The 13,303-nt window shown below is 30.7% G+C and overlaps 1 protein-coding gene across 1 annotated transcript in view; it reads right to left on the bottom strand.

Annotated features, from left to right (window-relative positions):
• Positions 1 to 4,371: 4,371 nt before the first annotated feature.
• Positions 4,372 to 13,303, bottom strand: part of LOC143582745 (26S proteasome non-ATPase regulatory subunit 7 homolog A) — a 51,646-nt gene continuing 42,714 nt past the window's right edge. The window contains exons 2-10 of the mRNA XM_077065236.1: positions 7,901 to 8,087; positions 7,068 to 7,160; positions 5,958 to 6,039; positions 5,751 to 5,847; positions 5,574 to 5,649; positions 5,088 to 5,146; positions 4,874 to 4,996; positions 4,663 to 4,806; positions 4,372 to 4,569 (exon numbers count right to left, since the gene is read on the bottom strand). Of these exons, the coding sequence (XP_076921351.1) occupies positions 4,498 to 4,569; positions 4,663 to 4,806; positions 4,874 to 4,996; positions 5,088 to 5,146; positions 5,574 to 5,649; positions 5,751 to 5,847; positions 5,958 to 6,039; positions 7,068 to 7,160; positions 7,901 to 8,087 (933 nt within the window). The 3' untranslated portion in view covers positions 4,372 to 4,497. The remainder of the gene's footprint in view (positions 4,570 to 4,662; positions 4,807 to 4,873; positions 4,997 to 5,087; positions 5,147 to 5,573; positions 5,650 to 5,750; positions 5,848 to 5,957; positions 6,040 to 7,067; positions 7,161 to 7,900; positions 8,088 to 13,303) is intronic.

Here is a 13,303-nt window from a genome sequence, read left to right as displayed (position 1 = left end):
AAATTTTAATACCATATTCTTAATCTAATCCGAATCTAGCCAAATTTTGGATAAAATCTAAATGATAATAAAAATACAAATAAAACAATAGACAAACAAAAGTCTAATTAAGTACATCAAATTCACAGTAAAATCCTTGTCTAATTACAACCACACATAAAGCAATAAAGCAATACACCATCGATCTTTGTCTACTTAGTATACCGAGTTTGAAACACAAATAGAGTAGTGACCACGGGAGGCTTGAATAGAGTAGTGACCACGGGAGGCACACACCATTGTGCGAGTCGCGCCGAGGCACATAAGTTTCGGGGATACAAACTTTTTTATACATAATACATATAGATGTTTTTTTGTGTTAAAAATAAGGTAATTTGCAAAGGTTCATGAGATAATTACACGCTATGAATGGTTTTTGCTTATAGTAAATCGGTCGATAAAAGTTTTATCCATGTATATTAGCGAATAAAAAATTTTCTTTAAGGCCCACAGGCCTTTATTTTGGCTCGGCCGAGGTATTTAAATTCTAGGAGACAGCCTGGTAGTGACAAAATACACTCAAAATCTCAACCAACCAAATGGAATATACTCAAAATCAAAACATAAGACGCCGATTTTGAAACAAAAATGGAGTAGCGATGGCAGTCGGCGAAGCCAGATGACGGACTGTGGAGTCGAGTTGGATGGTAATTTTTACGTATGTATGTTAAAGTGGAACGGTGGATACTCATACAAGGAAGTTAGGATATTGTAAATGTTAATGGACCGAGCTTTAAAGTATTCTCAGCTCATCCTCTAAAAATTTGTGAGAGAAATTTGTAAATTATAGAATATGGTTGTAAACGGGGGGAGAGAAAAATGTAGTAATTTTTTTTATAAATTAGGGAAAGCTTTTTTTGCCTCAATTTATTTTTTTAGTATTTATTGAAAGCGGTTGTAAGTAGATAAGAAAGAAAATATATTGATAAATATATAAAAAGTACTATTTAATTAATCGGGAGAAAGAAATGTAGTGATTGTTAGCGTAATTATAGAGATGAGAATTGATGATAGGCTGGAAATGCTTTTATAAAACTAAAAACATGTTTTTTTATTCGGATTAATAGATATTCCAAATATCTGAAAATTTTTTAATAACCATATCCGAATCCGAATTAGTTATTTGGATACTAAGATCAACCCGATCCATATAAGAATTCAAATCAGTTTACTCAATTTTTGGTTTCGGTTCAAATTTCGGATTTTCTGAACACCCTTAACTTAAATACTCCGTACAAAAAGTGATTAAAGTTGTACTTTAAAAAACGAAAAGAAAACGAAATTATATAGTTATATACTCCATAACGTGCTAATTATATGGTCAAAACGTCCAAAAGAGTATCATTATTCACAACTTTGATCCAAGCGATACGAATTTAGTCGGTATTAATTAGGTTCGTTACTATATAAGCAAGACAGAATTACAATTTTTTTTCCTTTAAACATATACAATTTATGGATACGGTATTTTAAAAAGTTTATTTGCATACGATGTCCTTTACATGACATGTTTGTTTGATTTTCGTCCTTTTAACTAACTCACATACAAAAATCCCGTTAAGTCTTGGCATGTGAGGGTATTTAAGTCTTTTTACGCATACTATTTAAGTATTTATAATTAAAAAAATTAAATATATTATTAGGAAAATAAATAAATAAAATATGTTAAACAAAAACCCGTTAAGTCTTTGCATGTTTGAATTTAACTGAGTTTTTGGATTAGAGTTAGTGTAAATTACAAAAAGCGAATGTATTTTGTCATATAAAGGACATTTCGCGTAAATAAACTTTATAAAGTACCTGATCCACAAATCGCATATATTTAAAGGACAAAAATTGTAATTACGTCTATAAGCAATAAACCCAAAATTTAATTTAGCAACCATCTATGATAATAACGGCACTTGTATAGCTTATGATACAAAAAATAACATAATTAAAGTGAGATTATTCTGTTAATAAAACCCAGACATTTTAACGGATATGAGTCACGAATTCGGTCGGTATTAGATATATTTGTTACGGTACTGAAAATAAATTCAAATAATAAATCTATCAAGTTAACATATTTAAACAAAAAAGTACAAATAAAGTAACTAAAAAGTGTTAAAAAAATATCATCAAAAAATGAAGCTCCACGATGCCACGCCAAAAAATGAAAAAAAAAATTGAAATAAAGGGTACGAAAGGGTTTTGAGACTTATAACATTCTCATTCTATTTCATATATATATATATATATATATATATATATATATATATATATATATATATATAGAAAAGAGTTCAAATAAGAATAAGGAGTTTCTTAGGAATGGTAAGAACCAACAAAATTTTGACATTTGGCATTACAAATGATGGTGAAAGAACAATTTTAGAAAACTATGTCGGTTATAGTGATGAAAGAGTAATTCTAGGAAACTATGTCGGTTTTTGGTAATTTTAAATCTCAACCATTGATTAGCATAATCCAATGGCTATGATTTATTCCTAGTCTTCCTAGGAAACTACTTCTTTTTAGTATAACCCTCCCCTATATATATATATATATATATATAGGGAGAGGATCATGACTTAATGAGAGAACTCCATTTTATAAAGAGAATTAGAGAACTAATAATGAAGTATTTTAAATTTAGTTAAAAAAAATATTTTTTCTTTCATCCTTCTTATATGTTGTTATTCTTCACCACAAAAAAAAGATAAAAATAAAAAAAAGAAAAGAAAATTAACGTTGTAATGCATATACATCGACTTTTTTTATAATGCATATGTGCAATATTGTGCATTTTGATATTTGAAATAGTGTTGAATATCATATATATAGTTGTTTGTATTTTATATTTGCAATAGTGTTATATTATATACAAAAATAAAAAAAAATTGATATAGTGCATATGTGCGTTAGTGTTGCATTACATATATGCAATAATGTGTTTTGCATACAATTATTAGTGTCGTATTTGCATACATTCAATAGTTTGTATTAGATAATGTATTTGTGCTGTATTATATGCAATAAAACACTATTTTATAAATACAATACACATTAATGCACATACGCATTACATCGACGGTTTTTTTTAGGAACAATATCATCTTATTAGGAGGAAAGAAAAAAAATCACAAAATAATTTTTAAAAAATAGTTAAAAATAATTATTTACTAATTCTCTCTTTAAGAGGAGTTCTCTCTAGGTCCCACACACACACACACACACATATATATATATATATATATATATATATATATATATATATATATATATATAATCATACTAAAAGTCATTACAGTTTTTTTTAAACAATATTTATTATATTTTTATTTTATTATTATTATTTTTCTATCTTTCATTTATAATCACTTTCAAAATATATTAAAAATTAACTTTTCAAATATTTCAAAAAGTCATTGTATTTCTCGCATCCATTCACAATACTTTAAATCATTCTTTAAATTATAAAATAATCACTCGCATCTTTAAATGAATTATATATGAATAATCTTAGACATTAAATCAATCAAGGCCCCAAAAAAGTTTGCGAGAACAACCGGACCACTCATTTAACATTGTTTAGCATCAATATATTTTAAATAAAACCCATAAATATTTCAAAAAAACTTTTATGACAAAACAACGAATATTTATCTATATTTCTTAACTTTTCTTTACTAGTTTATTTATTTAGTTTTTTTATGTGTGTTTTGTATCATAATACTCTATGATAAACTTGAAAGTCTACGAAGTACCTTTTATGACGCTAAACCATAGATATTTCTCTATATATCACAACTTTTGATTGAACATTATGACTTCACTAAATATTTTGTCAAAGCTTAAGAAGAAAAATTTACTGCATCCATTCAAGGGACCTTTATGTTACTTGTAAGGAAACTTGCTAGACCTAACAAGTGATTTTCCATACTTGGATACCCAATCCAAGATATGCACATACCACAAGGACCTTTTATGTAATATACTCTCTTGTTTTTAAATGTATATGAAAAAATAACAAAAAAGTTTCGTTTAAAGAAGCCGTCCTCGTGTCAATTCGCACATACGTATATTTTATTGGGGTTTCTAACACGATTAATGGGTTCATGTCGAGTGTAAGCTTACGTCAGGTTCAACCTGCCAACTCACGAACACAAACTATGTAGCGTTCTTAGGTCCACCATACTCATAACATCTACATAAGCTAACTCGTGGCTTTCTGTCCCTTTCATACATTAGTGGCAAACATGCTAACATCCGTTGCATAGTTTTGGTTCAAGCTTCCGATATCTCAAATTTATGTGTACATACCACATAAACTATGCGAGCAATTTTTCTAAAAGTAATCAAATTATATGTTTAAATGAAAACAATCTGACTGAACAAGATGTCATTTAACAGGATAACAAATAAAAGTTCCACTAACACAATATTCAGCAATAATACAATAACCTCACGACTAGTTTAACTCCCAGCAACTGGTGGCACCGTAGCGGGTTTTGCATCCTCAGCCTTCTCGTGTTCTTTGTTAAGCATCTGGAAATAAACATAAACAACAAACATAAATTGAATCTCAATTTTAATATCTTTATACATTCGAATCTTCTTTAGATTTCAACTGTATTTTACCTTGTTATTAATCAGATTGTGAAGTGCAATCACACTTCTGATAAGAGAAGAAAGATAGATAACAAGCATCTGATCATTTGTTTTGACTGCAAACGCCTTTATTAAATCGGCCACGTTGAGATTTGGCAAAAGATTAAACACATCCTGCAATTTCATGAAATGAGCATACAAACTTTATAAAAAGAAAATAAATCATTATTTGAAAGCATACCTGTAAATGATACAATATTTCATGATTTAATGGAAGTTTTCCATCTATGACAAGATCCAAATATCCACGAATCTCCTTAAGTCTTGCATCTAATCCTTTCAAGGCCGCCAGCTTTCCGGTCACCTACAAAAGAACAGAAAAACAAAAATGATTTTGCCTAAACATAGAAGTCGGTGCATTAAATATAATAAAAGAAAAGGAGAAAAGAAAAAACCTCTGTTGCAAGAGTGCTGATCGTTGTATCCTTCACATCCCTTAGTAAATGTTCAACTCCTGTAGAAAAAAAAGGCAAAACTCAAGTAATTCACTAACGCATTTCACTAGTTAATTCAACTGGTAAAAAATAACAACTAGACTACATGAAGTCACAAATAGTCCATATGGTACGCTCAGATTTCACTTTGGGTCCTCAAGTATGAGAAAGTACACCACTAGTCCAAGCTTATGTACAAACATAACACAAAGGGTCGTTGACATGAACGGAGGTTGGAGTTTTAACCTTTTATTCAAGAGTAGTTTAGTCATTTCACATGTATCTAATAGAAAAGGTTAACCCCTATCAGAGACCAATTGTGTCACGTTTATACATAAGTGGACCAGTAGCATGCTTTCACATACTTGAGGACCAAAAATGAAATTTCAAGATAGCACAGGGACTATTCATGTAATTTATTCAAACATAAATAAATCAAAACCTTACCAATTTCTTCAACTTCATGAGCTGCAATTTCAGATGGCACGTGAACAAAAACCTTTTGACTTTTTTTAGTAGCGTTCTGCAACGAATGCCGGTACATGTTTACTTTTGCATATTAATATAAATTAATCAAAGTAAATTTGCATATATACAAGATAAAAATTGAGAAAATTATATTACCTCCTTAACCTCCTCAATAGCATAATAAGCTTTGGTGGGTATTCCCAATTCCTTGGGTTGGACATCGATTATCACCAATACGGGGTTCGGAACATAGCTGCAGTAATAAAATAAATCACTCAAAGTTAATGCCAACTTAGATATATAAATATAAAAAATTATATAAGTTGAATGAGTAGAAACGCATCAAATAAGCCAAATGCTTACTCGTTAAATAAAGCATGAACGTCAAGATCATTTTCCCTTAGTTTTGGACCGGTGCTATACCATCCTACCACATGCTCCTTAGCTACAAAAAATTTCAAACTGTTGGCTCTTCTGTAATTGACAAATCTAGTTTCTTTTGGTTCTACATAACTTATTTAAAAATTAATTTTCATACCCATCGGCATTCTCTATGCCTGATTTTGTGCACTTCTTCCAATCTTTGCTAAATTATTGCAACTCTACAAACCGTTTTGGGTCATTAAGATTAAAATGTGCATAAACTACTCGAATGTACAACATTAACCTTCACTTGTCTTGGTAAAGAACTTCTCACCATAAAAACCCCTCCAGAATTTTTTTCAGATTTCTAAACGCCTAACTAGAAGATCGTCTTATTACAATAACATTTCAAACTTCGATCTCAATTCACTCTCAGTATGTTGTGCTTCAAATTGCCTTTTTGGGTCCCATTTATATGACTGAATATCGGAAATTGTAAAAAGCGAAAGCGGTTATGTGATGCTGAATAACCATAATCGTATAATTAGTTTTCTTAAAACATGGTGCATGAATTAAAACAATATCTCCTACATAGTTTTTATTAAAACTAATTATGTTAAACATTACATAATCGCTTTCTCATATCCCAAACTATAAAAAGATGTTTATGCTCAGAATTTCGATATTTTAACATAAAAATGGAGCCCCCAAAGATAAAATGAAACATACTGAATGTTAATTGAGTTGAAAGTATGAGATGTTATGTGTATTAAGATGATCGTTTAGTGATCATGCAGGTATTGAGAAATCTGAAAGAAATTCTCGAAGGGAAGCATAATAAGACGTTCTTTACCAAGATGAGTGAAGGTTGATATTGTAATATCAAGCCATTTACGCTCATTTTAATCTTAATGGAAAAACTTGGTCCTTGAATTGTAGTAATTTAGAAAGGATCAAAAGAAGTGCACAAAAGCAACGAAAATCAGGCATAAAAATGCTGGTCACTCAGTTGGTATGAAATATAATGTCTAAATGAGTTTTAAAGAACCAAAAGAAAGTATAACCGTGAAACATTTGCTACAAAACTCCTCAATTAAAACTAATGATTACCATTAATTCTCTTGAACATGGAGAACATAGCTTCATGATAGTTGTGATCAAGAAACCAAATGCTGGGGTCCTTGTCATCTTCCTCAAAAGGTACTACATAATACATAAAACAAAAAATAAACAAATAAATAAATTTTAACATTAATATAAAAAATGATACCCTGCAAGTATCGGTCAATATGCATATGTGAACAAAAACATTCATGATCTTTTAGTAGACATGTAGATGAACCGAACAAGTGAACAATTCGACAGGAATTTCGTTTATGAACGTTTATTTAATAAGCGAACGAACATGTACATAAAATTTTGTTCATTTAGTTAGACAAACAAAGATGAACACATGCCTTGTTTGTTCAGTTTATGTTTGTTTGCGTTCGTTAATATATTCTTTATAAATATTTGCCCACTACAACTTAGTCTAGTCATGATAACCTTTTCGGCTCTACATATTTTGTTACACAAAAGTTTTCAACTAGTTTTAGCTCAGTTATGTTCGTTCAATTACATTCATGAACTTTTCATTAATACGTCTAATAAACATTAACAAACACAAATAAGAAAACCATGTTCATTTGATTGTCCTTGTTCGACAATTTGGTCGGTTAAAGTTAAACAAACTAACACGAACATCACAAGCCTATATTTTAAATAATTAAAAATGACATCAGAATTACATAATAATCATACAAAACACAAACCTATATACAGATCCAAACAATGAGATTATTATTATTATTATTAACTTTAGGGATTGGAATGAAAAGGTAATAATAATAATAATAATAATAATAATAATAATAATAATAATAATAATAATAATAAAGCCTAACCTGCGTAGCTGTTGGTGACGTCAACAGTGCCTTTGAAAGAGGTGCCTAAGAGAACACCGACAACACGTTTGGAAGTGTCTTTGGCGACTCTGTAGTAGTTGTCGACGATGCTGAGGAGTACCAGAGGGTGTACCACCACCTTCTCGATCGCCCGTGATGATAACTGCTGAGATTTTATCACATCCATCACTCTATTATTATTCAATTCAATTCAATTCAATTCAATTCAATTCAACTGGGAGCCAACACATAAACAAACCCCCTTTGTTGTTGATCTCGCTTTCTGCTCAAGAAACGAATCTCGGGTTGATTGATGACTATATCGGTCGTCGGGTCGGGTTTCGGTTAATAGCTATAAAGATATCCGAAGGCTTTCGGAGTTTGGACTGGGCTTCAGCCCAACTTTATATACTAACTTTGGATAGCTCGTGTCGTGCTAGAGGTGGGAAAAAACCGGCCGTTCCTATCCGGAATCGGACCCGACCCTACCTGTGACACCCGGCTATTTTAAGCCAAATCCAGTACTAATGTAATCCGTGATAATGTGAATAAAATATTATAAAGTTATTTTAGTCCAAATACTCCAAAAATATATGAGATATATTTTATTGTGTTCGAAAAGTTAAGTCTTGGCGCGTAGAGAAAACTGACACTGGCAGCGACCCGGGTATAGTGAAAAGTCCAAAAATATTCCAAAACATCGAGAATGATCTAAAATAATATATTATTAGTGAAAACATTAATAATAAGTCATAAACTTATTTTAGAGGTTTCGGTTCGTGAAACTTAGAAATTAAGCGAGTAAAAGCCGGTACAGGACACCGTAGGGACCCGAACCCAACTATCTCAAAAAAAATATATTTTTATAGGGTATTATAGGGAATTTTATGAGGAATCCAAATATGTAATTGGTTTAGTACGAAACACTTCCTAACTATTTGTATTTTACAAAATATGACAAAGTGGGTATATGATTTAACAAGTTTTAACAAATTAATTCAAAATTTTACCCAACCCAACCCAACCCCGTGAGCCGTCCCAAACACCCTAGGGGACATAAAAAGTGATGTTGTGTGTTGGTAGAAGAAGGTTGGACACCCCATTTGTCCATTTGAACATGCAACATGCCAAGTGTTGGGACTTTCACCCATTTAATCATCATCCTTTTTCACCATAACATGAACCTCTTGCAAAATCTAGAACAAACACTAAAACTATATCAAAGGTTGGAAGTTCTATGAGCATTTGGAAGCTTATAAGCAAGAAACTCATACTCAAGAAACCATCTCTTTCATTCTCACTAGATCTAAGGGTAAAAATCCACCACCATAACTTTTAATTTCTTAAAGTCTTGAAGCTACATCTTGTTCATTCATCATTAAAGAGTTCACATAGACATGCCAACACATAAACACTTGTAAAAATGGAACAATGGTATGATGTGTGTGTCATGTGTGTGAGTCGTGAGGTGTATGTGTGTGTGAGTATGTGTGCCGTACACACATATACATACATGCATGCATGTATTTTGCTTCCATTCTTAAGATTGATAATGTATGGTGTGATGATGAGTCTTGAGGTTTGAAAGGTTAAATGAGTTTGTAGAGATAGAGAAATCCTTGTGTGAGAGAGTGATAGTATGAATGTGTGTGTTCAAGTGCTTTATGTTATATGCATGCTTAATCTTGAAGTTGATGCTTGATTTTGTTAAAAGGTAGGATTGATTTTGTAAGATTAATAATGTAAAGATATGAAAGTAGTTAAGTTCTTGAAGTAAAAGAAAACCCACTTACATTTTGAAGATACATACATGCATGTCACATAATCACCATTTGAAGATGATGTGATGAACTTGTTATACATACTTGATAGTTGACAAAAGCTTGTTAGTCAAAAATTTTTAAAAATTAATTTTGTTACACGTATAAAAGTAAGATGATTATATGGAATCTGAATTTTTATGAAATAAAATGTGTTACAATTATTTAAAATAATTTACAAAGTCAACATAGTAAGAGTGTGACAAAAAGACTAAGTGCTACATCAAAAAGTGCACACTTTAACTAATAAAAATGTATTTAATGATAAATAATCAAATATGGAATATTACAAGTATTACATGTTTAAAGTTGTTTATTTTTATGTGCTGTATGGAGTACATGCTTCACAGAAGCATGGTGAAATTTAAGTGTCGGCAAATCAGCTTTTTAACATAAAACCGACGAGATTTTAGGTGGTGTTTTGAAACAGCCCCTAAAACTCAAAAGCTCATATGAATTACATAAGAAAATAAATATTATGAGGTTAAAATGATAAAACTTGACAATAGGCAAGTCGCGTCGCGAGAGACGACGCGGAAACGTTAAAAATGACCGTTTCTATGAAAAATGTAACGGAACCAAAGACGAACATATTTTTATAAACTAAATCACAAAACTTATATGTTTTAACTATAAAGAGTGTTTTCATACCTAAAACCAAAAATGTTTATACAAAAACGTTAATCGGTTCGCCATTAGGCGCGAGACCGACAAAACCGGAAAAATGATTTAAAAACATAAAGTTTATAAAACTCGGAATAAAATTATGTATAATTTCAATAATAAATTTATACTTAAACTTGAGTTTGATAAAAATATATAATCTTTAATTAATATAAGTATTATTAAGTAATTAATAGCAATATCTATGTGCATCAACTTGTTTAATTATTAAGTGTTTTACGTGCATAGGAATGAATAGTTAGAGAATTAGGTTTTTATAATATATTAGAATATTGTGTGCTTGTGTGAGAATAAACAATTTGGACTTAACCGAACCAAAGGTTGCCAGTCGGTCGTTTGAACACAAAAATAATAAAGTAATGAAAATAAATAAACGTTTTTAAAGAATAAAACATTTGGGTGAACACTTTAAGTCGGATGAACAACTTATAATATAAGTGTGAATAGATTATTAAAACTTGTACTATATTTATAGGACACAAGTGTTTGGATGTTTACCGACATTATACCGCTAAATGTGAGTTTTCTCATAAATCCCCTAGTTTTATTGATTTATAAATGTTTTTGGGGGAAAAGTATGTAAAGAAAAGGGCTATATATTTTACAAATTGTGTTAAATGGGATGAGTCATTATAAAAGGAAAAATCGTTAACCTAGGAAAATGGCCTAAAAATATTGGTATATCTATCGGGGCGACGTCCCCACTCTTCCGGTCGCTCTGGTTAAAAAGGTGGGAATATTTTGATTTTGATATGTTTCGAGTTTATTATAATGATAGTCATACATGTGTTGTACTCTTTGCTCGTTTACAACTAACACGTTTTGTTTAAGAAATATATAACTATGTTTGAAAAAGTGGAAATTAAATTCCTATTGAAAAGAATGGTGAATAATAAAAATTATCATTGATAAGAATGATTAATAAATGGGAGTAAAGTTAAGAATTGTTACATCCCGGTTTTTAATTGAGAAACTCACCAACATTCGTGTTGTCAAAATTATTTTAACATACTTTTCAGGTAAATGAAGAAAATGGATGCTTCGTGAAGGATTCGGGAAAATTGTGTTGTGCGTTTGAATGAATGATAGTTGGACTTGTAATTTAAAATATAACCGTGCATGTTTGACACGTGTAAAACTCTGATATTTAATAAAGTCCAACTAATGGTTCATTATTTTGAATATGATTGGCTGAACAGCATTTGTCATCGCCCAAATTAGTTGATTAAGTCTTCCGCTTTTAAGTTAAGGTTTTTGGGGTGTGACACTACCGACCTGCGGGTACAGACCGGTTTAGAGTAATCGTACCCAAACCCGGACATGTCGGAACCGGTTCCACCTATACCCAGTCCAAACCAGGACCCGACCAAAACCTTATCAAATACGCGACAATACCCCAGACCGGAATACCGGATCCTACCTAACTCATTTCTTGATATTTGTTGACCATACACTACTGGAAATACTGGATTTTGGCACCTCATCAAAAGAAACTATTGCTTTATTATAATCGTACCAAAAATTTTAGAATCAAACAAAAACAACTTTTAACGTGAGAATCGTAAGAAGTATTAAAATAATTATAATAATACTAGAGTAACTATTAACAATATATAGTTTTGAATTAGAGTAATTCTAGTTCATCTTTTGTAGCGTGATTTGTTATTACACATTTACACTACAATAAAATAAACTTGAGTAGTTATTGGTGGAGTTATAATAAGAAGATAAATGTTTGTAAGAATGATAAGAAATAATCTTGTCAATTCATTTTAGACCTGAATGATTGATATTTGATTAGAGAGAAAATAAAGTGTAAAACAAGTGTATGGGCATAATAGGGATAACACATTTGTTGACTTTCTCTCTCTACATGCAAGACACATGTTAAATTCCCCCATCATTTTAAAGCGTCCATAACTTTTTTATACGACATTTTTTTTTTAAAATAATTTCACCTTAATAACGAACGTTTTTATCTTTTATATGAGTACCATATTGCTATAAAAAAATTAAAAAAAAAATCGTAGGTTTTTTACAAATTGTGTTTTACAAAATGTGTTATACAATTGTGTTTTTTTTTTCATAGTGCTCTTTGCATTGAGTTTTTTTACATTGTGTTATTTAATTGTGTTATTCATTATGTTTTTGTCATTTTGTTTTTATTTTCATAGTTTTTTTTCCATTGTGTTTTTTCATAGTGTTTTCCATTGTGTTTTTTCCAATAGCCATTTTCGGTAATTGTTTTTCGACGAATTTTCGGTAAAGTTTTCGGTGAAATTTTCCGGGGATTGTTTACCGGTGACTTTCCGACGAATTTTCGGTAAATTTTTCGGCGATTTTTTCGGTGAAATTTTCGGGGATTGTTTACCGGTGACTTTCCGACGAATTTTCCGGCGAAATTTTCGGGTTTCCGAAGACTTTTTTGGCAAGATGACGGTGGGTGGCGGTGGGCGGTGGTGGTTGTAGGAGATGAGTGAAAATTTATATGGGTTTCTAAGATTAATTAAGTGTGTTTTTAAATTAAATTAAGTGGGTTTTCAATATTAAGATAGTAGACTAAAATACCCTTCTTCCTAGCCTTTTTAGAAAAAACAAACTTCTTATTTGAACCTTTCTCCTAGTTCAAAACTACATACCGTAAGAATAGTTACTCAAGTGTTAGCATAACTAGGCTAATGTTTCTTACAATTCTCACGTTAAACGGTTAGGTTAGTTTGTAACTGAAAAAGATTGTTTGGTTAACCATCAGCTTTGGATGCAGGTGAGTTTTTGCAATTCATAAATCCAATTATATCGTAGACCGAATAAAATATTAGTTATATGACAACTTATATGTTATTTGTGTAATATGGTATCTGTAAGAAGTATAAAAATTGGTTAACGCAAATGAACCATA

The sequence above is a fragment of the Bidens hawaiensis genome, unplaced genomic scaffold (genome assembly GCF_021521415.1).
Source record: "Bidens hawaiensis isolate Kalapana, Puna unplaced genomic scaffold, B.hawaiensis_p1.1 tig00031915_1, whole genome shotgun sequence".
In the NCBI taxonomy this organism is placed as follows: domain Eukaryota; kingdom Viridiplantae; phylum Streptophyta; class Magnoliopsida; order Asterales; family Asteraceae; genus Bidens; species Bidens hawaiensis.
Note: the sequence above shows the minus strand (reverse complement) of the source record. Positions and strands in the feature narration are given on the sequence as shown.